Below are 25,163 nucleotides of genomic sequence, written 5' to 3'. Positions count from 1 at the left end.
GTGCTCCTTGCCATCACTCAGGATGATCGAACATGGCAGCAGGCTGCTTGGCCATGTCCCCAACCACCTCACCCCTACTCAAGTGGAAAAGAAAAACTCCTCCTTCCACATTTCCTCCGGCCTTCAGAAAAAGCTGAGTCAGGTACTTGGGCCTCTTATTAAAAAACAGGAACGGCTTGGATGCCTGGGTGGCTCATTTGTTAAGCGTCTGCCTTCAGCTCAGGTTGTGATCCCAGGGTCCTGGGTTTGAGCCCCGCATCGGGCTCCCTGCTCAGCAGGGAGCCTACTTATCCTCCCCCTCTGCCTGCCGCTCTGCCTGCTTGTGCTCTCTCTCTCTCTCTCTCAAATTAAAAACAACAACAACAACAACAACAAAAAACAAAAAAACAGGCCCCAAATGGAGTCCCTTGTACTAAGCCCGTATCAGCAAACCAAGACTGTACCTAACCTCATTGCAGTTTAGGCTCTCCCAGGAATGTGACCTTTAACCAGTCAATCTGGAATTTTCCGGTTGGCAGTAGTAAGGTAATCTGCCTGAAAGACCCCCACCTTTCCCCCAAAGGGAGGGGACCGTGCCTGAAATTACACACCTCTGTCTTCCTCTTTCTGCCCCTAAAAGCTTTCCATTTCGTGTAGCTCTTTGGAGCTCCTTTCTGTTTGCTAGATGGGATGCTGCCTGATGCATGAATTGTTGAATAAAGCCAATTTGATCTTTAAATTTACTCAGCTGAGTTTTGTTTTTAACACCCTCAGTCCAAGTTTGGGGCAAGAGCTCTGTCCTGACCACTGCTCTGCTGCTAACCAGTTATTAGTAGTAACTGTGGGCAAATTAACTAACTTCGCTGGGCTTCACTGTCCTTATCAGGAAAATGAGGGCATTGGATGAGAGGACCTCTGAGGTAATACCTCACTTGTGATCTCCAGTTTTGGGTTATTTTCAAAGGGAAAATCTCAAGAGTGGAAAAAAGCTCTCCATTTCCCATTCACCTCAGGACTGATGGCTGAAGTTGGTGGTTTCGGGAGTTAATCAGCTGACTCAGAACTTTGCGGCTTCCGCACTTTTCCTACCTAACCAGGGGAAGGGGCGAGTAGGGTGAGGTGGCTCAGAGCCACCTGCTCTGACCCGTCAGCTAGGCCTGGCTGCGGAAAGGGACACGGTGAATGCCTGCTGCTGGCCTCTCCCAAGGGCTGCCTCCTCTCTCTGGAGGAACTGATTGGCACACGGGGACCAAGCTGGGTCCTCACGGTACCAAGCCCACTGAGGAGAGGGGAGGAGAGAAGGGCCCATGCTGGCTTTGTGGAAGGGATGCTGAGGAGGCAGCACTGGCCACAGTCCCACTGCACCCATTCTCCCCTACCCTCTCCCCTGCAGTTTTGGGGAGAATTCAGGCATGAGGAGGTGTCTGCTGAGGCTGGAGGGGGAGCTACAGTGGGCAGGAGGCCAGGAGCCTGACTGGCTTTAATAAGTAAAAATGCAGCTGGCTGTTAGGTGTTTGCTTGTTTTCTTCTGTACGCAGCATTTTAGGCAGCCCTAGTTTTCAAAGATCAGGTGGTCTGATAGCTTATGAATATTAAAGAAAACCTTCCATTTCTGGAGTCATTTGCCAGGCTCTTCTGAGCTTGCAAAATATCCTCTTTACCCTGTAGATAGGCTGTTACTCATATGTAGGATATTAGCTGATGGGCACCATAAGACTCACGCGAAAATGCCTTGGCCAATGACAAGGGCTCCCTCCCAGCCTATCTGGTTTCCGTTTCCTACTTGTAAACAACTACTTGCTTCAGAAGACCTTTATCAAAGTGCATTTAAATTACCTGAGAGGGGAGAAGTATTTTTTTTTTCAAGATTTTATTTTTAAGTAATCTCTACATCCAGTGTGGGACTCGAATTTACAACCCCGAAATCAAGAGTCACGTGCTCTACTGACTGAGCCAGCCAGGCACCATGGGGAGAAATATTTTTCTCCTATGGCAGCTTTCATGAGTTTTAGCTGTGGAAGATTCTAGTGCCCCACTTGCTTTAGAATTTTCAGGAAGTTTCTCAAGCCATAGTGGTTTAGGGTATGGTTCTGCAGGTTTACATGTATATTCCAGTCTTCTCCATGGGCATACAGCCATGAATCAGTTTAGATGATCACCTTGGCAGATAATGAGATTGCCTGGGCAATCTGTCTAATAAATATTTATTGCATGTTTAGTTGAAGAGATTGGAGCTTCGCTACGTCAGTCACGGCTCTGTTCTGCATAGAACAGAAACCAACACTAGTCACATCAAGCAAATAGAGAAAATCCTGGAGGGGTATCCAGAACTCACAGAATTAAGGCAGGTGATCTGGGTGTAGCAAGTTGTAGAATCAGGGTAGCTCTGGAGTCTTGGCACAGAACCTACAGGAAATTCACAGCTTGGGGGCCATCCTGGCCTGATGATGGTTCTAATCTCCAACATCTCCTCTGACTCAAGATTCAAAGTTCTGGGACTTTCAGGGTCTGAATGGCTGAATTGAAATAATTTGCCCATGGGTAATAAAAGAAGGATCTGAGCTCTTCAGTTGCAGTGAGAAGCTGCAATTGAAGGAACATACTAAGACTTGGTCGCCAAAGGAGGCCTCACACAACGGGGAATTTGCCAGAAAGGAAGAAGGTAATATTAGTGGGAAGGGGGCAGATTAGATATTACACTGTGAACAAGGACAGATGTCATCTACACTGACACTAAAATGAGAGATGGGGGGGTGCTGAGGCTGGTTGCTGGTCAATGTTGAAGGAGAAGAAGGTTGTAGTTTTGGAGGAGGGAGAAGAACATGACTTTCAGAGACCATGGGTGGCCAGCAAGATAGCAGTAGAATCCTGGGGAGGAAATAGCAGAACCTGGATGGCTAGAAGCAGGGAACAGGTGTTTCGTGGTGTTCTTGGGCTAACACAGGAGCTCAACACATATTTGTTAAATTCATAACAAAGTGGAAATCTACATCATGCTATTCATTTTTTTTTAAAGATTTTATTTATTTATTTGACAGACACAGCGAGAGAGGGAACACAAGCAGAGGGCGTGGGAGAGGGAGAAGCAGGCTTCCCGCCGAGCAGGGAGCCCGACGTGGGGCTCGATCCCAGGACCTGGGATCATAACCTGAGCTGAAGGCAGACGCTTAACGACTGAGCCACCCAGGTGCCCCTACATCATGCTATTCAGATATGAGACTGAAGTTCCTCTGGCTGGATGATGTGGGGAGTATGTCCCCACAGAGGTTGACCCATCCTTAGAGCCAGCCTGGCTAGTCATCCCTCCTCCTGAGACCTTTCCCATTCACTCTGGAGCAAATAACCTCAAGCCCTCTCTCAGTAAGGGTGTGTGTGTGTGGGGGGGAGGGTGGATATCCTTACTCTATCTGAATCTGAAAAATAGGGAGCATCTGTATCCAAAATGTCTATAGAGTTAGCACTGGATTTTCCCAGACTTTAGCGGGACTAGAGTGACTTTGCTTTTATCTTCCAAGGAAATATACTTCTACCTCTAGGTTATCAGGTGAGGACTCAAACCTCAATTTCTGCCAATTATTTTCCTCTTTTTTCCAGAAGAGTCTCTCTTCTTCCTCTCCTTCATGCAAAGCAGGATGGCCCAAATGCATGGATTCTGATGTTCTATAAATTTGGGTTTGAATCTCAGCTCTTCCCTTTATTTGATGGCTGTGTGACCTTGTCAGATGTTACCAAACCTGCTTCATCCTCTGTGAAATGGGGAAAATAATGCTTGTCTTGCAAGAGGCATCATGAAAATGTATGTTGAAATGCCACATATATAAAAAAACTGCAGGGTGGGGGCTCCTGGCTGGCTCAGTCGGTAGAACATGTGACTCTTGATCTCAGGGTCATAAGTTCAAGCCCCATGTTGGGCAAAGAGCTTACTTAAAAATAAAATAAAATAAGATAAAAATTAAAAAATGCTTGAATTAAAAAAAACAACAACACTACATGGCAGGTTGTCCAAAAGATGGACAAGAAGTTGCAGATACCACCTCTTCTCCTACCCTGGGCTATTTATTTATTTTTTAAAGATTTTATTCATTTGACAGAGAGAGACACAGCGAGAGAGGGAACACAAGCAGAGGGCGTGGGAGAGGGAGAAGCAGGCTTCCCGCCGAGCAGGGAGCCCGATGTGGGGCTCAATGTGGGGCTCGATGTGGGGCTTGATGTGGGGCTCGATCCCAGGACCCTGGGATCATGACCTGAGCCGAAGGCAGAAGCTTAACGACTGAGCCACCCAGGCGCCCCTACCCTGGTCTTTTTAAAGACTAGTTATTGTCTCTTTATCAAAAAGAGTGTTAGCTTTTGGCGGGGGGGGGGGGGGGGTGAGAGACATATTATCCAGTGGATACAAATAATAATTTTTGAGAAAATATGGTATTTTATAATAGAGCAGAAATAATTCCTCAGGCACTATCAAAGCTTAGATAAAATTTCTCTTAAAATCCCCCAATTCCTATTTAGCTTAAGGAACTAACAGGTCAGGTACACAAAGATGTTATGTAGAGGGATGGTCATTGCAGTTTTGTTTCTAAAAGTAAACTTTGAAAACAACTTAAATTGTAACTATAGAGGGGTGCCTGGCTAGCTCAGTCAGTGGAGCATGCAACTCTTGATCTCAGGGTTGCAAGTTTGAGGCCCATGTTGGGCGCAGAGATTACTTAAAAGTAAAATCTTGGGGTGTTTGGGTGGCTCAGTTGGTTCAGCGTCTGCCTTCGGCTCAGCTCATGACCCAGGGGTCTTGTGACAGAGCCCTACCCCTTGTCAGGCTCCTGCTCAGTGGGGAGTCGGCTTCTCCCTCTTCCTCTCCCTCTGCCTCTCTCCCCCTGCTCATGTTCTCTCTCTGTCTCAAATAAATAAAATCTTTTAAAAAAGTAAAATCTTAAAAAATTATAACCACAGGGCGCCTGGGTGGCTCAGTTGGTTAAGCGACTGCCTTTGGCTCAGGTCATGATCCTGGAGTCCGGGGATCGAGTCCCACATCGGGCTCCCTGCTCAGCAGGGAGTCTGCTTCTCCCTCTGACCCTCTTCCCTCTCGTGCTCTCTACCTCTCATTCTTTCTCTCAAATAAATAAATAAAATCTTTAAAAAAAATTATAACCACAGAGGATTATAAGATTAAATAAATTATAGTAATTTTCTTAGTTTATTTTTTTTAGTAATTTATACACCTGACATGGGGCTCAAACTTAACAGCCCTGAGATCAAGAGTTGCATGCTTTTCCAACTGAGCCAGACAGTTGCCCCAAATTATAGTAATTTTTTACAATAAAACTCTGTATAGTCTTTAAGAAGATTCTGTAGAAGTATATTTAATCACAGGGAAAGGTGTTCTTGCTGTATTAAGTGAATAAATTATAAAATAACATTATAGTATGATTCTATTTTTATTATATATGTATAATATTTGAAGGGATATATGTTAAATGTTAGTGCTTATCTTTGGGTGTGGAAGTATGGAGATTTTATATTATTTTTATTCATAACTGTTTTTCCCACAATGAACATGTATTATAGGTATATATAAGAGGGGGAAATGATCATCTAACCCTTTGCCCTGATTTTATTTTTTTTTATTTTTTATTTTTTACAAGAATCATCTCTGCTTTATTTATGCTACAATGATTTAAATTGAATACACTTGGGCACAGTAAATATTTGACATGAAAAGTAGTTGTTATCAGAAGAGGCACCAGAAAAATAGCAACTCATCTGACACATAGTCACTAGAAAATATTTTTCTGTCCAATCACTTAAGTGTTATAAATCCTGGGAATGTTATACACTGAACAAACTAGGTACTACTTATAATTAAATCTTGCTTGCAAATCATCTGTTAAAAAAACGCCTTGAGGTACAAATCACCTATGTATTAAACATGTCTTTTACATTTTACGAAGAATTTAAACAAAAATATCAAACAATTAAAGTTAAGTGGCTCTTAAAATAGCTATTAGTCAGGCTCAAGAACACACTGTTCCACAATTTCCCCTAAGTTGGGGTTTTCCATTGCAGCTGCCACTCGCTCTTTGTCATTTATCTGCTTGTTGATGTCTTCCTCTGTTGAGTGGGTTCCTTCAGAAATGTAGATTTCCAACTTATGTTTAAACGGTAAACACCGCTGAAGTTTTACTCTTAAGCACAGCCCAATAAGGGTTGCCAAAGAGCAGTGAGGTACTGTTGGCGTGAACCTGATAATAACCAAATAGTCTTCTTCGTTTATCTCCTGAACCTCCACACTACTTTCTGGTATCACTTCCAGTTCTTCTAAAGTATTGGGCTTCTCTGGGTCCCGGATAGTTCGAATCAAATCATAAACCTCTAGCGCTTTTTCTTCCATGATCCGGGGCTGCCGGGCAGCTCCCCGCTCAAAGAGGCTGGAGAGCCACAGGACTCTGCTCAGCGTCCAGGAGAGCAGCCCGGACACCCGCTCCATCCTCACGCTCCGCCATCCCTGGCGACTGTCCCATCCGAGCCACCGTCTCTGAGCCTGCCCTGATTTTAGACTCTTCAAGCACCCTTTTGTTTTTCTAAATTTGGTTTCTTCAAGGCTCTCTCTTAAGAAAATATAGGGACAGGGCGCCTGGGTTGTTCAGTTGGTTAAGCGACCGCCTTCGGCTCAGGTCATGATCCTGGAGTCCCGGGATCGAGTCCCACATCGGGCTCCCTGCTCAGCAGGGAGTCTGCTTCTCCCTCTGACCCTCTTCCCTCTCGTGCTCTCTATCTCTCATTCTCTCTCTCTCAAATAAATAAAATCTTAAAAAAAAAGAAAATATAGGGACAAAGTTATATCTAGCTTACTTATAATTGATATCAAAGGCAATCTTGAATTTTTTTTTCCACCAAAAAGGAGGTGTGAATTGTAAAAGGTGGGGGGCAACCTTCCCTTTATCCTTCTAGATTCTTTTGGCTGGTCTGTTAATTAAATTGACATAAGACAGATTAACAGGAGAAAAATAAATATAATTATATAGGTATGGGAGCCCGATAAGAATAAGAAAATGTCAGGCAACTGAAGCTTCTATGCCATCCTGAGCTAAGAAATGGGATAGGGGCCCTGGCCTCAAAGGAAAGTAGGGTAATTCCCAGGACAATAAAAACAGATGTTTGATAATTAGATGTTTGCCTTGCCATACACAGGGGTCACTCAGATGAAAAGTTATTTCTGGTAGTAGTAGTCTTTCTGGGCCAGGCCTCCCTAAACTCTTTTAGGTAGTTAAGGGAGAGGTAAAAGTAATTTTCCTGGGTGTTGATTGCTTTCAGCTCAAAATAATGCACATGCCAAAGTGGCCTAGTTTGGGGTCATTGTATTCTGTTCTCCCTCAGAATGAAGAGGAAACAGATGTTCCTACTCTGTTTTAGTTTTCTTCTCCTTTTTTTTTCTTTTCAGAAATAGCATGTAGCACTAGCCCCCCCACCCCCCCCACCCCCGTGAATGCTTTGTCAAAACTTGAGCTCCTTTCCTTGTTCTTACTGCAGGATGAGACACCAAAGTCACCAGCCCAGAGCGATTATCCTAAAGGCTCTAGGGCCTAGTTTTTTCAGTATCTCAAAACTGGGAAAAGGGCACAAGATAATGATTACAAATCTGTCCCTGGGAAGGTATCTATCCCTCTTGTGATGAATTAATAAAATAGTCTTCTGATTTAAAAATATGTTTCCTGGGTGGCTCAGATTGTTAAGCGTCTGCCTTCGGCTCAGGTCATGATCCCAGGATCCTGGGATCGAGTCCCACATCCGCCTCCCTGCTCAGCAGGGAGTCTGCTTCTCCCTCTGCCTTCTCTCTGTGTGTCTCTTATGAATAAATAAATAAAATCCTAAAAAATAAAAAAATAAAAGTGTTTCCTGAGAATTTTCCTAGCATGAACAATCCTTGATAAAGTGATAAAATGCCTTTTGAAATTTGAGTAAATGTCCTAGGTTTGGTCAGAGGGAGAAAAAAAAAAGATAGGGTCCTTGCCTTAAAAAAGTCCAAAGTCCGGTTGGGGCAGCTAGACATATAAATAAATAATTGTAATACGAGAAAGGTCTTAACTGATTTATTAACAAAGCGATATTAGCCTTTGGACATTATAACTTGTGATTTTAGGGACGAATGGGAAGTACGCCAAGTGGGGGCGGGGCAGAGAAAGCAATGCAGAAAGAGCAAGTTGTGTGTCACAGCCTCAAAGTATTTCGGCAGAAAGATCAGTTTCTCTCCTTGAAAAACCGATGACCAGACTTTGTATAGAAGGAACCCCAACTTCCACACAGCCTGGTACACCCAGTGAGCTTTTCCCGTTAGGTTACCATAGTGAATTCTTGTCAAGGAATCGGGTTCCGAAAATTCGGTAGGAGATGTTCATGTTCGTAGAAAATGACAAGATCTCCAGGGCTTTATGAAACGCAAGAGATTTCACGCACCGCTTCGGCCAAACGCTTCACTTCTTCACTTCTCTCAAAAACTTGCACCTGCTACCTTTTGCTGAATGTGTTACTCGAACTGCTGAAAGTTTTTAATTTATGGCGCTCTGATCTTTCCAGGTAAAAAATGGAACCGACAAGGTAGGAGAGACGGAGGCCGAGAGCGAGAAGTTCAGACCGCGGCCTCGGATTTCTTTTGAGATTCAATTTTTCTCTAGGTGATCGCCAACCGCAATGGTTCCAGTGTCTACTCTGCTCTTCACCTTCCCCTTGCCTTTCTCCCCTTCTCTCCCTCCATCCGTCCTCCCGGGTTTCTGGGTCTCCCGGCTTAGCAGCTGACCACTTCCTAAGCACCCGCTGGGAACTCTGTGGGTCTCAGCCCCAGCGGACCGCCGGCAGGGAGGCGGGGGGCGGGGCGCGCTGCTCGGCGGCGCAGGCGCACTGGAGCCGCCGCGCCAAACCGCAGCCATGGAGCAGGCACCCCGGGATCCCGAGCGGCAGTTGCAGCCCGCGCCCCTAGAGCCACTGGGCCACCCCGACGCGGGCCTGCAGGCCGCGGTCAGTGAGGAAGCGGAAGGGGCCCGAGACGAGGGCTCCGGGGAGGGCACGGTGAGGAGAAGGGGCGGCAGAGGCCACGGGGCCTGGTGTCGGGGCCTAGCAGGCCGAGCTGGGCTGGGCTGGCGGGGGCCGGTGGGCTCGGCCGGGAAGGCCCCGCGGTGAGGGGACAGCAGGGTGGAGGGGCCGGGCCACAGGTGCAGTGAGGGGGAGGCTCGGTGGAAAAAAGGGGTTTGGGGGAGGGGCGAGCGCCTGGCGCTGCGGGACCAAGGGAAGGGCCGAGAGGGCGGTGGCGCGGGGAGCGGAGGGGATGTGTGGGTGCGGTCCCGCGGGCGGGGAGGTCGGAGCCCGGGACCCGCCGGGCTGGAGCAGGTGCGGTGTTCAGAGGTCCGCGGGACCTGGAGGTTTGGACCAGAAGAGGAACACTGTTGTTCCTGGCATCCTGGTGAAGGGTTGTGCAGAGGCGATGGCCGAACCGAGGCATCGTGGAGAGTGGGCAGCGGTGCTGGAGAAGGAAGGGAATGCGGGCCTTGAAGAACAAGTTGGGGGTTCAAAAGGGTGGTTCGCTTGGTGCCACCATCAGGAAATTGAAGAAAGTGTCGGATTCAAGAAAAGGTACAAATAAAAAAAATTAAACTCCGTATTTGTCTGCAGTTTCTTCACTTGGAGGCAGTGCCGTATTTCCCAGTTGAGTGAGGTTTGTCATCTATATCCCATGTACCTGCTTTGTGAAGCCCCTGCTTTGTGAAGCCCCTTAGTGATTTTCATTGAGGAGAGGAGAAAATGCATCATTTTATATGTGTAATTGCTTTCATTCCAAAGTGTTTTCACGCATAATGCAAGATAGGTAGACCGGGCTAAATCGAAGCATTTCAGAAACCAGCACTCCACATGACACCATTCTCTCCAACAGTGTGCATTGATCATCCATTTTGCTTCCTTTTTTCTGGAACAGGTGTTAGTGCTAATATAAAACTGCCCATTCTTACGGTATACGGATAAAGAAAAGTTAAGGTTGTTTGCTGAATGTAACTAGAAAGCCTTTATTTAAAGTTTAGAGACCAGATAACCAGGAACTTCATACGCAGTAGTTGAAGGTTTCGCCTTAGGGAAGTGTGGAGATACATAGGGTAGCATAAAGACTTTTTGGGGTGAGTTTTAAGTTTTTCATTTAATTTTTTCCAAAATGTAGAATTATTTGTGGAAAGGTCAGGATCTCATATTAAATGTGAAGAAGTGTGTGTATTCTTAGTTCATAAATTTGGCTCTTATGATTTGCTCTTTATGCAGGTTTCCATCTGTGACTTAGGTTTTGTGTTCCTTTTTAAAAAAACTTTTATTGTGAAGTATGTCATCACTAAAGAATAAATAATTATCTCACAAAATAATTGAAGCACTCATATGTTCTCCTGGGTTACAGCTCACTCCCTCCACCACAGAGGTAACCTGTATTCTGCATTTTGTTTTAACAGTTCTTTTGCTTTTCTTATAATTTTACCATATGTATCCCTAAACAACATGTTGTTTTACTTGATTTTGAAATTTACATAAGTGATATAATTTTACTTCCTCTCTTAGCTCAGTATGTTTTTGGGATTCATCCAAACTGTGGCTTAATTCATTTATATTCACGACTCTATAGGCTACCATTTTATAGATATTCTACAGTTGATTTCTTCTTGTGTTTACAGACATTGGGGTTATTACAAGATTCTTGCTTATTTCTAAAAAAATAACTATCATTAACTTCTTCCATATCTTTTGGTGCAAATGTCTAATACAAATTTAGGTGTGGGGTTGCTGGATTGTAGGGTATTGGCGCATTGAATCCTAGTAAGTGGTGCCAAATTGCTTTCCAAAGTGATTTTACCAACTTATTTTCCCATCAGCAGTGCCTGATGCTTTCTGTCTGTATCAACACTTAATATTTTCAGACCTTAAAATATTTGCCAATCTCTTGGGTATATGTTAAAGCAATTTTAGATTGTTTCAAAAGGCAAGGATCATATCTTTTGTTGACAACAGCATCATGAATTTAATTTTGATTTGATTATGACGATAAAAATTTTCGTGGGGCACCTGGCTGGCTCATCGGTAGATTGTGCGACTCTTGATCTCATGAATGTAAGTTTGAGCCCCATGTTGGATGTAGAGACTACTTAAAAAAAAAAAAAATCTTTAAAAAAAAATTGGTTTTTTGGTAATTTTTTTGTGAAGATAATTAACTAATATGAAGTCACAGCTATAGTATAAACTCCATTTATCTTAATTTAAAAGTAATTATAAGTACCTCATTAAAAAACCTATATATATTCAGTTTAAGATATTTGAAATCCCAAAGATGCTATCATATAGTAAAAGTTGTATTACCTGACATTTTAGGAAAATGTTTGTAAATGTACCATTCACCAGTGACCAAACTTATGGGGTTTCCTAAAGCAGCTCCTTAATTTTGTGATTCTAGAGACACAAGCCATTTGGACAATTATTTTCAGTATCAATTATTTCAGAATCAGTCGTTTAAACATATACATTCACATGTACTCTGTACATTGTCCCCTCCCTGCCAAAAGCCCCAAGCCTCCCCTTTGAGGGCCATCTACTCCCTTTCCCTCTTTTTTCTTTTCTTTATAAGTAATCTCCACACCCATCGTGGGGCTCGAACTCATGACCCCGAGATCAAGAGTCATTGTATGCTGTACCAACTGAGCCAGCCAGGACCCCTACCTTTCCCTCTTTCTATCCCCTCTTCTTCTCCAGTCCATTTTCAATTGAGAAGTATTGCAGTAACGGTAACCACTTAGTTAACTGTTATTGATAGGAATGTGGTCTGAGCAGAAAGGTAAGTTAGATTTATTGTTTGTGGGTGCTATGCACAGTAAGCTCTGCTTTTCATTTAATTCTGTAAATTACCCCCAAAAGACAGATAAAGATGGGGTTCAGAGAGAAGTAATTTCGCCAAGCTCACAAGCTAGTCAGTGGTATGGCTGGGATTTGAGCCCAGGTCCTCCTGGCTTTGAAATCAGTGCTGTTTGCAGTAAGCCATGCTGCTTCATTAAAAAAAAAAAAAAAAAAAAAAAAATTAAAAATAGACTTGTTAATTGCTCCAATACTGTATTTAAGTTTTTTAGTTTAAGTTGCAATTTTAAGAAGAAAAGAAAGTATTAAAAATGTGTTGATTTATCAAGCAGCTTTTCACCACAAAAATATCTAGCAGATGGAGTATAGAGATGCAGAAAGCTTGCCTCATCATCCTTATTTTTGACTGCAGATTTGGGCTGAGAGTAATTTGTACCATTTGCCCTACACCTAGGGGTAATAGAAGCAAGCACTGACTGAGTCTCAGATCTCCTTTGGTTTTAAACATCATTAATCAGGATTCTTTAAATTCTGCTATCAGCTCTTCTGTGGTCTCTTATTTTTCTTTCTGTGAGTCTTCAATTCTTTTCCATTGTTTGATGAGAAGTCTCCTTTTTTTTTTCTTTCATACTTCTTCCCCAAGAGGGAAGAGTGCATTCTTCTTCTTCTTTTTTTTTTTTTTAAAGTAGTGTCAGTTCTATTTAAAATAATTTAGAAAATGGAAAAAATGAGAGAGGACTCCAATCCCCAAGAAGGTAGCAATTAGTCCTGGCGCAAGAGAGATGAAATAGCAAGGGAATGGAAGCAAGATAACTTTTTAGGCTGGAAAATTCCATTGAGTTTACTTAAGTGTTTGTCCAGAGAAAAATCATGGCCTGAGGGAGTCATGAGTGATTTTTCAGGGAGCGCACTCTAGGCCTGGGAGTACTGGTGGGGGCAAAGAGTTCTTGTGCAACTGGTGCTTACTGGTTGGCAATCGGTGTACCCCGTGACACCTTTACTGATAGGCAGCAGAGAACTGAGTGGAGTAGGCTGGGGCTGTGGGCAAGGTTTGAGCCTTGTGTGGGTGAGTAACATGAAAAAGGAAAAGAAAATGTAGTTAAAGAATGTATCAGTTTAGTAGCAGGTGATTAAATCACATTCAAGAACTTTTTCCTCATTTTTCTACCTCAGCAGCTCTGAGTTTTTCAAAGGTGACTCACAGTACAAAATACATTTTCTACAACCTAATCAGCATACATATCCTTTTATACATAAGTGTTGTTCCAAGAGGCAATACTTAATCATTACTTCATGCAGTATTCTCTGACATTCTTCTATTTATTATTAAAAAGAAATAAATATTGATCACAAACCACCAAATTGATTTCATGAACCATGAATGTGTTGTGACTCAGTCTGAAAAATGGTTCAAACATATATTTTATTTTAAATAAAAATTAATGTTTTCTGGGGCACCTGGTGGCTCAGTCTTTAAGTGTCTGCCTTCGGCTCAGGTCATGATCTCTGGGTCCTGGGATCGAGCCCCGTGTTGGGCTCCCTGCTCAGCGGGAAGCCTGCTTCCCCCTCTCCCACTCCGCCTGCTTGTGTTCCCTCTCTGGCTGTCTCTCTCTCTGTCAGATAAATAAAATCTTAAAAAAAAAACTTGATGTTTTCTGAATCACTGTGCTATTTTTAAAAAATATATATTTTTATAGATAAAAAGCACAAGAAAACAGGTCATATAACTTTTATTTATAACTGAAGTAAGCTTCACTCATAGGCCTAAGTAAATACATTATTTTTAACATAATACCTGCTACTTTTGGCCATTGTAGACGTATCTCCTAAGGAAAGTAAATTCTTTGGGTAGTTCTTAAACTTCAGATCTTTGACCTATTTCAGTAACACAGAAGCATCAAACGTAGAAAAAAAAGATTGCAAGGAAGTACACCAACAGTAGTGTATTAACAGTGGTTAGTGCTGGGTTGTGGGATACAGGTGATTTATATTCACTTAATTTTACTTACATTTTTCAATTTTTATACATCAAGCTTGTGTTATTTTCATAATTAAAAAAAAAACCTTGAAGTTACAAGTAATAGGGAATACTTGAGCTCCTGCTATACACCAGGCAACTTTTAGAACTCTACCTGCATTAACTCATTAAATGTTTCTGATAACATTCTGAGGTTAAGTACTTTAATTCCCGTTTTACAGATGAGGAAACTGAGGCAGAGAGATTAAAAAATTTGCCCAGAGTTAACATAGCCAATCTGTGGCAGAGATGGGATTCAGATTATGGCAAACTGGTTTTTAATCAGAGAATGAATTGATCCTTGGCTCTTCTAATTACAAACTTTTATTTTTTCCTGATTTCCAGTTATTTTATATTTTCCTGCTTACCTGCTTGGCCTCATGTTAAACTGATCACTGATTTCTTTTGACTTCAGTTTATTCGTATTTGTGTTTGCCCCATGTTACAATTTTTATGTCTTGTGTTATGTTTTAAGTCTTTCTCTTGTTTACTATAGGGAATTTAAAACATTTGCATTATCCTAACTGGCTTTATTTTTAGTTGATTTTCTTCTGTGAGGTTTTATACTTTCTTATTCTGGTTTCTATTTTTGCGTTTTCCTTTGTGGGCGATAATTTCTTTGGTTTTATCCTCTAATGATTTGGAAGGCATGTATCTTTCTTGTTTTCTTCCCCCAAACAACTGAAACAAAAATTATTTATGTAATTATGACTATTTAAGAATTTTTTGAAATAATCTCATTTATAGAAATGATATCAAATTTATAAGCAAGGGCAGTATGAAGATACTTTTTCCCATGAACTATTTGAGAGTTGAACTGCCATCATGATATTCCCTCATCTCATTTCCAGAACTTTCAGTGTGAGGGGTTCCTGGCTGGCTCAGTCAGTAGAGCCTGCAACTCTTGATTTTGGGGTCATGAGTTTGAACCCCACGTTGGGCGTAGAGATTACTTAAAAACTTTTCAGTATTTAGGGGCAAACAAGGACATTGTCCTATGTAGCCACAGTACTACCATCAAAATCAGGAAAATAACATTGATAAATGACTACTATCTCATCCTCAAACTTTGTTTAAATTTTGCCAGTTGCACCAGTAGTGTTCTTCAGAGCAAAATGATCCAGTCCAGATGCATGTATTGCATTTAATTGTACCGTCTCTTTAGTCTCCTTCAATCTGAAAGTTTCTCAGTCTTTACTTTGGTAACTTTGACCCTTTTGAAGATTAGAAACCAGTTATTTTGTAGAATGCCCCTCAATTTGGGTTTGCTTATATTTCCTTATGACTAAATTGAGGTTATGCATCTTTGGCAGAAATTGCCACTGAAGTGATGCTATCTATGTTCTAGTTGCATCTTAACAGTTCACATGTGATATGTGTTTGCCCGATACTTGGGAATCATATTTTCTGCCAGTCTTCAATATCAGGTAACTCTTTCCCCTTTTGTAATTAATATTTTGTGGGACATACTTTGAAATTGAAAGTATCTTGCTCCTCATCAGACTTTCTATTTGTCTTTTCCGTATGGACTCATGGATTTTATTTTATTTTTTTAAAGATTTTATTTATTTATTTGACGGAGACAGCAAGAGAGGGAACACAAGCAGGGGGAGTGGGAGAGGGAGAAGCAGGCTTCCCGCGGAGCAGGGAGCCCGATGCGGGGCTCCATCCCAGGACCTTGGGATCATGACCTGAGCCAAAGGCAGACGCCTAGCGACTGAGCCACCCATGCGCTCACTCATGGATTTTATTTTAAACAACTTTATTTTTTTTCCTTTCCCCCCCTTTTTTTTATTATTAACATATAATGCATTATTTGTTTCAGGGGTACAGGTCTGTGATTCATCAGTCTTACACAATACGCAGCACTCACCCCAACACATACCCTCCCCAATGTCCACTCAGCTACCCCATCCCTCCTACCCCCCTCCACTCCAGCAACCCTCAGTTTGTTTCCTGAGATTGAGTCTCTTATGGTTTGTCTCCCTCTCTGGTTTCGTCTTGTTTCATGTTTTCCTCTCTTCCCCTATGATCCTCTGCCTTGTTTCTCAAATTCTACATATCAGTGAGATCATATGATAATTGTCTTTCTCTAACTGACTTATTTCGCTTAGCATAATACTCTCTAGTTCCATCCACATCATTGCAAATGGCAAGATTTCATTTTTTCTGATGGCTGCATAATATTCCATTGTATATATATATATATACCACATCTTCTTTATCCACTCATCTGTTGATGGACATCTGGGCTTTTTCTATAGTTTGGCTATTGTGGACATTGCTGCTATAAACATTGGGGTGCAGGTGCCCCTTCGGATCACTACATTTGTATCTTTGGGGTACATATCCAGTAGTGCAATTGCTGGGTTGTAGGGTAGCTCTATTTTCAACTTTTTGAGGAACCTCCATACTGTTTTCCAGAGTGGCTGCACCAGCTTGCATTCCCACCAACAGTGTAGGAGGGTTCCCCTTTCTCCACATCCTTACTGACATCTGTTGTTTCCTGACTTGTTAAGGTTAGCCGTTCTAATTGGTGTGAGGTGGTATCCTCATTGTGGTTTTGATTCGTATGTCCCTGATGCCGAGTATGTTGAGCATTTTTTCATGTGTCTTGGCCATTTGTGTATCTTTGGAGAAATGTCTGTTCATGTCTTCTGCCTGTTTCTTGATTGGATTATTTGTTCTTTGGATGTTGAGTTTGATAAGTTCTGATAAGTTTGATAGATTTTGGATACTAACCCTTTATCTGATATGTCATTTACAAATATCTTCTCCCATTCTGTTAGTTGTCTTTTGGTTTGGTAGACTGTTTCCTTTCCTTGCTTATCTTGATGAAGTCCCAATAGTTCATTTTTTGCTCTTGCTTCCCTTGCCTTTGGCAGTTTGTCTACGAAGAAGTTGCTGAGGTCGAAGAGGTTGCTGCCTGTGTTCTCCTTAAGGATTTTGATGGATTCCTGTCTCACATTTAGGTCTTTCATCCATGTGGAGTCTATTTTTGTGTGTGGTGTAAGGAAACAGTCCAGTTTCATTCTTCTGCATGTGGCTGTCCAATTTTCCCAACACCATTTGTCGAAGAGACTGTCTTTTTTCCATTGGATATTCTTTCCTGCTAGGTTGAAGATTAGTTGACCATAGACTTGAGGGTCCATTTCTGAGTTCTCTGTTCTGTTCCATTGATCTATGTGCCTGTTTTTGTGCCAGTACCATACTGTCTTGATGATTACAGCTTTGTACTAGAACCTGAAGTCCGGGATTGTGATGTCACCAGCTTTGGTTTTCCTTTTCAACATTCCTCTGCCTATTTGGGGTCTTTTCTGGTTCCATACAAATTTTAGGATTATTTGTTCCATTTCTTTGAAAAAAATTTTAGGCTGGAAAATTCCATTGAGTTGATAGTTAAGTGTTTGTCCAGAGAAAAATCATGGCCTGAGGGAGTCATGAGTGATTTTTCAGGGAGCGCACTCTAGGCCTGGGAGTACTGGTGGGGGCAAAGTATTTTGGTATTTTGATAGGGATTGCATTAAATGTGTAGATTGCTCTAGGTAGTGTAGACATTTTCACAGTATTTGTTCTTCCAATCCATGAGCATGGAACGTTTTTCCATTTCTTTGTGTCTTCCTCAATTTCATTCATGAGTCTTCTGTAGTTTTCTGAGTATGGATTCTTTGCCTCTTTGGTTAGGTTTGTTCCTAAGTATCTAATGGTTTTGGGTGCAGTTGTAAATGGGATTGACTTCTTAATTTCTCTTTCTTCTGTCTCATTTTTGGTGTATAGAAATGCAACTGATTTCTGTGCATCGATTTTTATATCCTGCCACTTTACTGAATTCCTGTATGAGTTCTAGCAGTTTCGGAGTGGAGTCTTTTGGGTTTTCCACATAAAGTATCATATCATCTGCAAAGAGTGAGAGTTTGACTTCTTTGCCATTTCAGATGCCTTTTGTTGTCTGATTGCCCTGGCTAGGACTTCTAGTACTGTGTTGAACAGCATTGGTGATGGTGGACATTCCTTCCGTATTCCTGATCGTAGGGGAAAAGATCTCAGTTTTTCCCCATTGAGAATGATATTCTCTGTGGGTTTTTCATAGATGGCTTTTATGATATTGAGGTATGTACCCTCTATCCCTACACTGTGAAGAGTTTTGATCAAGAAAGGATGCTGTACTTTGTCAAATGCTTTTTCTGCATCTATTGAGAGGATCATATGGTTCTTGTCCTTTCTTTTATTAATGGAGTGTATCACATTGATTGATTTGCAGATGGTGAACCAACCTTGAAGCCCAGGAATAAACCCCACTTGGTCATGGTGAATAATCCTTTTAATGTACTGTTGGATCCTATTGGCTAGTATTTTGGTGAGAATTTTTGCATCCATGTTCATCAGGGATATTGGTCTGTAATTCTCCTTTTTGGTGGAGTCTTTAGCCTCATAAAATGAGTTTGGAAGTTTTCCTTCCGTTTCTATTTTTTGGAACAGTTTCAGAATGGGTATTAATTCTTCTTTACATGTTTCATAGAATTCTCCTGGGAAGCCATCTGGCCCTGGGCTCTTGTTTGTTGGAAGATATTTGATTACTGCTTCAATTTCCTTGCTTGTTATGGGTCTGTTCAGGTTTTCAAGTTCTTCCTTGTTCAGTTTTCGTAGTTTATCCGTCTCTAGGAATGCATCCATTTCTTCCATATTGTCTAATTTGTTGGCATAAACAACTTTATTAAGGTATAATTTATATATCATAAAATTCAATCTAATTCAATAATTTTTAGTAAAATTACAGAGTTATGCAACCATCACCACAATCCAGTTTTAGAACATTCCTGTCATCCCCCCAAATTCCTGCTGAGCGGGGAGCCCAATTCAATTCCAGAACCCCAAGATCATGACCTGAGCTGAAGTCATGTTTAACTGACTGAGCCACCCAGGAGCCCCAGGTGCCTCTCTCTCTCTCTCTTTTTTTTTTAAAGATTTTATTTATTTATTTGACAGAGACATAGCGAGAGAGGGAGCACCCAGCAGGGGGAGTAGGAGAGGGAGCAGCAGGCTTCCCCGCGGACCGGGGAGCCCGATGTGGGGCTCTATCTCAGCACCCTGGGATCACGACCTGAGCCGAAGGCAGATGCTTAAGGACTGAGCCATCCAGATGCCCCTCTTTTTATGGTGTCTTTTGAATAGTAAAAGGTTTTAATTTTGATGAGATCTGGTATATCACTTTTCTCTTTTATGGATTGTGCTTTTGGTATTATATCTAAGAACTCTTTGCATATCCTAAGATCACAAAGATTTTTCTCCTATTTTTTTTCTAGAAATTTCAGTCTTAGCTCTATATCTAGGCCATTTTGAGTTAATTTCTGTCTGTGGTGTGAGTAAAGGGTCTGAATCTTTTTTTGGGGGGGTGTGAACATTTAGTGGTTTCAGCACCATATGTTGAAAAGACTCTCCATTCTCTATTGATTTGCCTTGGTCTGTTTTTTAAAATCAGTTGACCTAAAAAAAAGAAAAAAATCAGTTGACCTTAAATGTAAGGGTTTATCTCTGGATTCTCAGTTCTCTTCCATTGATCTTTCTTCCTTCTGTCAATACGACACTTTCTTGATTACTTTCACTTTTTAGTAAGTTTTGAAACTGGATCCTACAACTTGTTCAAAATTCTTTTGGCTATTCTAGGCCCTTTGTATTTCCATATAAAATTTAGGAATAGTTTATCAGTTTCTATAAAAAATCCTGGGCCTAAGTATTTTTGAAGGAACAGTATGTTAATATGTTTAAATATTTTCAAGCATGCCCTATTCATGATGCTCCTTTGTCATTTGGAATTTATTGTGGAGTCTAAGGCAGATTTGATATTTATTCTTTTGTAGGGGTCTTAGTTCTTATTTTCCTGCCTTAATCTTGTTGGGATGTTAAAATTTTCTAGTTCATTATACATAGACCACATGCCTTTCAGTTTGAAGGCTTAGAACTTTTTTCCAGGCCAGGAAAGATTTGTTTGCTTGTTTCTTTTTCTTTTAAATTATACAGATAGTTATTATTTCTGTTTTTCTAATTTCTTCTTTGAGGACTAACATTGTTTAAATGTTGGTTCTTTGGGTTTTTTAAGATCATATTTCATCATTTTTACCCGTTTTTGGGTACCTTTTTTTCCTCAGCCTTCTGCGGAAGCTTTGTAACTATGTCATGTTCTTACTGATTTGAATTCTTGCAATGTCAGTTTTACTGCCCAAATATATTTTATTTTTCTTTCTTTGCATTGTTTCTTTTCCAGTTAGCTCCGTGTTCATCTCAATTGGCCTGTTTTTTGTTGCTGTTGTTGTTGGCCTGTTTTATCTTTTTCCTATAATTTTCAGTATAACAATAAATGTAATATATTTTCTTTAGTATGTGATTTAAATAAGATTAACTAAATAAGTCAAATGCCATAAACACTAACTCTTCATCTGTAATCCTAAAGGTTATATTACGGTTAGCTTTCATTTTGTTTTTAGTCTTTTTTTTTTTTTAAGATTTTATTTATTTATTTGAGAGAGAGAGAATGAGAGACAGCATGAGAGGGAGGAGGATCAGAGGGAGAAGCAGACTCCCTGCTGAGCAGGGAGCCCGATGTGGGACTCGATCCCAGAACTCCAGGATCATGACCTGAGCCAAAGGCAGTTGCCTAACCAACTGAGCCACCCAGGCGCCCCTCATTTTGTTTTTAGTCTTAAAGAACGTCAGTATGTGGGCTGAGAATTCTTCATGCAAGCAGTGAACTCCTGAAGTGTCAGGCACCATGTTTCTTTTTTTTTTTAGGCACCATGTGTCATCTGTCTTTCCATCCCTAATGACTGGCATGGTAGATACCCAAGACATATTTATTGAATTAATAGTTTCTTATTGTTCCTTTTATCACTCTTACCTGCTTTACTGTTTTAGTGGTTTGCAACATTTTTGAAACTTGAAACATTATATTCATTTTCATTTTTCGAGTTGGAAATAATTTCATTAGCCTTTTAAATATGTCTATCTTCTACATTTATTTAGTCTTAGGGAGTTAGTCTTAAGTCAGGTAGAAAGTAATGATTCACACATCAAACGTCTACATTCGGGATGTTATTCCTTTAGGTCCGAGTATAGCATCACTCTTTAATGATATTCTTTACTCTGATGAGAAGTCGACTTTGAATACATCTAAACTATCCTGTCTCTCTTTGAAACATGTCCCTGGGCTCATCTTCCAGTCAAGTCAGTCCATCTCTAAATTTGTTCACTGTATCCTTTTAACAATTGTGCTTCCAGTTGAGTTTCTTGGCACTCTGTGTTTTACTGAGAGGATAAGCAATTTTATATCATTTTCCAAGTCCTTCTGGTGTTATTGTTGTGTTCCTGTTTTCATTCTTTAGTTTTTATGGTAGCTGATTTTATTCTTTTTTTTCCCTCTGTGTAATTGGATGGAATGAGGGTAAATTCATGACTCAGATGCATTATCTTTTTGGCTGGGGAGCTAATTTGTTTTATTAGTCATGTGTTTCCAGTATTGGAGGTATTTTTCACTGGAGTAGATGCTGATAAATCAAAGTGTTTGACTATGGGCCCAAATTAGGAATTATATATATATATATATATCTCAACCAATGAGGGTTTCATAATCCTGATGTTGGGTGGTTTGTGCTTATATAATTTCTTTTTTTTCCCCTTTTTTAAAATTTTATTATGTTATGTTAATCACCATACATTACATCATTAGTTTTTTCTGTAGTGTTCCATGACTTGTTATTTGCGTAAAACACCCAGTGCTCCATTCAATACGTGCCCTCTTAAATACCCATCACCAGGCTAACCCATCCCCCACCCTCCTCCCCTCTAGAACCCTCAGTTTGTTTCTCAGTGTCCATAGTCTCTCATGGTTCGTCTCCCCCTCCGATTTCCCCCCCTTCATTTTTCCCTTCCTACTATCTTCTTCTTTTTTTAACATATAATGTATTATTTGTTTCAGAGGTACAGGTCTGTGATTCATCCGTCTTACACAATTCACAGTGCTTACCGAAGCACATACCCTCCCCAATGTCTACCACCCAGCCACCCCATCGCTCCCACCCCCCCCCACTCCAGCAACCCTGTTTGTTTCCTGAGATTAAGAATTCCTCATATCAGTGAGGTCATATGATACATGTCTTTCTCTGATTGACTTATTTCGCTCAGCATGATACCCTGTGTAATTTCTTGAACTTACTTTTGGTTGGAGTATTTCCTTATTTTTTCTCTCAGTAGCTAAACAAACAACTTAATACTTGATAAAAATGTCTTTTTTGACAACTGAGTGATTTGTTTTTGTCGACTAATAATTCTATTCCTTTGGGTTAGCTTCTTAGTTCTCTGCCTTTTTATCATCTTTTAGCTTTTTTATCTTCTCAGTTTTTCAGCATTTGGGGGCACTTCCTAAATTTATTCATCATTTAAATTTTTGCCATACCACATAGCTTTTTCTGTCCTCATAGCACATAGGTGTAATTTTCTTTTTTTTTTTTAAGATTTAAAAAAAAATGTATTTATTTGTGAGAGAGAGAGCGAGCACAAGCGGGGGGGGGCGGGGGGGGAAGCAGCCGGAAGAAGGAGAAGCAGGTTCCCTGCAGGGAGTCTGATGCGGGACTCGATCCCAGGACCCTGGGATCGTGGCCTGAGCCGAAGGCAGATGCTTAACCGACTGAGCCACCTAGGCATCCCTAATTTTCTGTATAAATCATCACCAGTGGGTTTTACTGTAGTTTTTTATTTCTTGGTGCATCCATCTTTCTACTTCTGTCTCTTGTTAACCTGAAAACAAAGAGCCACAGTGAGAGGAAAACAAGTGTATTTGGCATTAAAGAACTGCAATTTGGGGAATACAGATTCAGTAGAAACCCAAATAGAATCCTGCTTCTAGGGTGAAAGTAAGGGGTTTTTATAAGGAAAAAGAAGGGGGGCCAGGTACACGAGTTAAGAGGAAAAAAGGCTAAACCCTTAGTTATACGTTGTTTTACTGTAGATTCTGTCTTCAGAAAGTCCATAACCTGTGGACTTGTGGGCAGGATGTTTGTTCTCCTGCTGACTTCTCAAGCAGTTACTTAAAACATTTGCTGTTTTGCCTAGTCCAAAGGTTTTGGTCTGGTACGAACAGAAACGGATAAGGCAGTTTCTCTGCAGTGGTTGCTTGGCTCCCTTTTGAAATGGCTCCATTCCTGTCAGTTTTTCACACCTTTCTTCACAAACTGCCCTCAGTTATAATATAGTGCAGTATTTTAATTAAAACCCACCTCTGAACTTTGAGAGAGAGCAAGGGGAAAAAACTCAAAGCACAGCAGTTATCACATGGTCTCACTTTGTCTTCCTCTTTTAGACTTGGAGTTACTTTGGTATTTTTTTTTTTTAAGATTTTATTTATTTATTTATTTGAGAGAGAGCGAAACAGCATGAGAGGGGAGAGGGTCAGAGGGAGAAGAAGGCTCCCCGCCGAGCCAGGAGCCCGATGCGGGACTCGATCCCAGGACCCTGGGATCATGACCTGAGCCGAAGGCAGTTGCCCAACCAGCTGAGCCACACAGGCGCCCTACTTTGGTATTTTTAATGGCACACTTTCCACACATACAGCCTTTGAACCACCAGTGGTGTGTTTTTTGTTCTTTTTGTTTTTTTAGCATAGACCTGGGGATGTTTTAGCAGGAGCAGAAAGGAGTCTGCTCCTAAACCTTGCTGCTGTCTCACAAGTGGAGCCTGTTAACCACTGCCAAAGCATTTAGGCAAATTTCAAGTTGGATATAATAAAAAAATAAATAAAAATAAATTTGAATATAAGACGACGACTCCTGTTTTTTTTTTTTAATTTAACCTATCTGCTGAAAATCTTGCCTTTTGGCATATGTATAGTATTTTCTTTTTGAGAGACTGAGATTTGACTTTGTTAAAACCAAAAGTTAGATTTTAATATTGAGGATTATTCATCTTTGTATAACATGCTTTTAGATTTTTTCTTAGGCATTTTATATTGATTTATTCTTGGTCACTTACACAAAACGTCTATGTTTTAATAATTAAATGTGTCATACATGTTAAAATAGCTTTTGGAAAAGTTTGGTGTGATACAAAATGCTGCTAGTGAGAGGTGTATCATTTGTTGCTGTCATTCAGCAACCCCTAACAACTCAAGAAATAGAAGAAATTTGCTTGTAATATGTACTAACAATGGATAAAAATAGCTGGTTTTTTTTTGAATACTGTCTTAAAAGTTTTGTTGTTGTCATTCTTCTTCCATTTGTTTTTGTCCAGATGACTGAAAATAATTTTTGGTTGAAGAAGATAGAAATTAATGTTTCAGAAGCAGAAAAGCGAACTGGAAGAAATGCCATGAACATGCAAGAAACATATACTGCTTACCTCATTGAAACAAGGTGGGCGATGAGAATTAGAAAACGCTTTGTCTGGTAGCTGTTGATGCAAGTTATGTTACTTAATGGAATTGTTTGCAAGTCATTGTCTTTTTAGATACTGGGTTTTTTTTTTTTTTAGAGAGAGAGAGTGTGCGCATGTGAGTGGGGAGGGGCGGGAGAGGAGAGAGAGAATCCTAAACAGGCTCCACACTCAGCGTGGAGCCCAACATGGGCTCAGTCTCAACCCTGAGATCATGACCTGAGCCGAAATCAAGAGTCAGATGCCCAACCGACTGAGCCACCCAGGCGCCCCTGTTTCTTTACTTTTTAACAGATAAACAGGTGTGTCTTTTACTATAGTACTCTTGGTAGCTATATTTTAATGCACTTGTGTTGGAAGTAGAAGGTTAGTGGAATACTTTTGGGATCTGAAATGTTACTTGACACATGCTTTGGTGGAGATTTTGGAGTTAGGTATAATAGTCCCTATGCGATTTTGGGAAAGGAGATCGATTCCCAGGTGTGTATGAAGTGGACTTAGGTAGTAGGATGGTTAGCAGAGAAGTATAGGAGGAGAGGATGCCAGTCTCAATCCTTTCTTTCACAGGAAAGAATGGATTGAGACTAGAACTTTAGACTGGGATAAAATTGAAAAGAGTAAATTGTGGAGTAAGAAATTAAAACTCATCAGAAAAATTGTCTTTTACCTCATAAGGAAAAAGTTAAAGGAATTAGACTGTTTTGTCTAGAGAAAGGCAAGGCAAGACTCTATTTTGCCAGTTATAAACAGTTTATATAAAGGCTGTATACCAACTAGCTCTCTTCTCTCTGTGAGACTGAGCAGAAATGCTTTGAGTTAAAATAAAGACATGAGATTTTTTGATAGCCAGTAAAATAAAATAAATAGAACTACCAGATCTAGTTGATAGTTA

General features: G+C 40.8%; 1 protein-coding gene and 1 pseudogene across 3 annotated transcripts in view; one reads left to right on the top strand and one right to left on the bottom strand.

The window, feature by feature from the left end:
* Nucleotides 1-5,617: 5,617 nt before the first annotated feature.
* On the bottom strand, nucleotides 5,618-6,498 carry LOC114199418 (cytosolic iron-sulfur assembly component 2A pseudogene; annotated as a pseudogene).
* Nucleotides 6,499-8,871: 2,373 nt separating this feature from the next.
* The window catches only part of SNX4 (sorting nexin 4), a 69,564-nt gene continuing 53,272 nt past the window's right edge, over nucleotides 8,872-25,163 (top strand). Inside the window, exons 1-2 of one of the 3 annotated variants that reach the window (XM_028091317.2) lie at nucleotides 8,872-8,982; nucleotides 24,131-24,252. In XM_028091317.2, coding sequence (XP_027947118.1) covers nucleotides 8,893-8,982; nucleotides 24,131-24,252 — 212 coding nt within the window. In that variant the 5' untranslated portion in view covers nucleotides 8,872-8,892. Of the gene's footprint in view, nucleotides 9,034-10,316; nucleotides 10,421-24,130; nucleotides 24,253-25,163 lie in introns of those variants that run through there. The other 2 variants (XM_028091316.2, XM_028091319.2) reach the window with 2 other exon arrangements.

Source organism: Eumetopias jubatus, unplaced genomic scaffold (assembly GCF_037043125.1).
Source record: "Eumetopias jubatus isolate StellerSeaLion01/CBP00866 unplaced genomic scaffold, mEumJub1_p1.0 scaffold_1, whole genome shotgun sequence".
Taxonomy (NCBI): domain Eukaryota; kingdom Metazoa; phylum Chordata; class Mammalia; order Carnivora; family Otariidae; genus Eumetopias; species Eumetopias jubatus.
The sequence above is the reverse complement of the archived record's forward strand: the minus strand, read 5'-3'. Positions and strand labels throughout refer to the sequence as shown.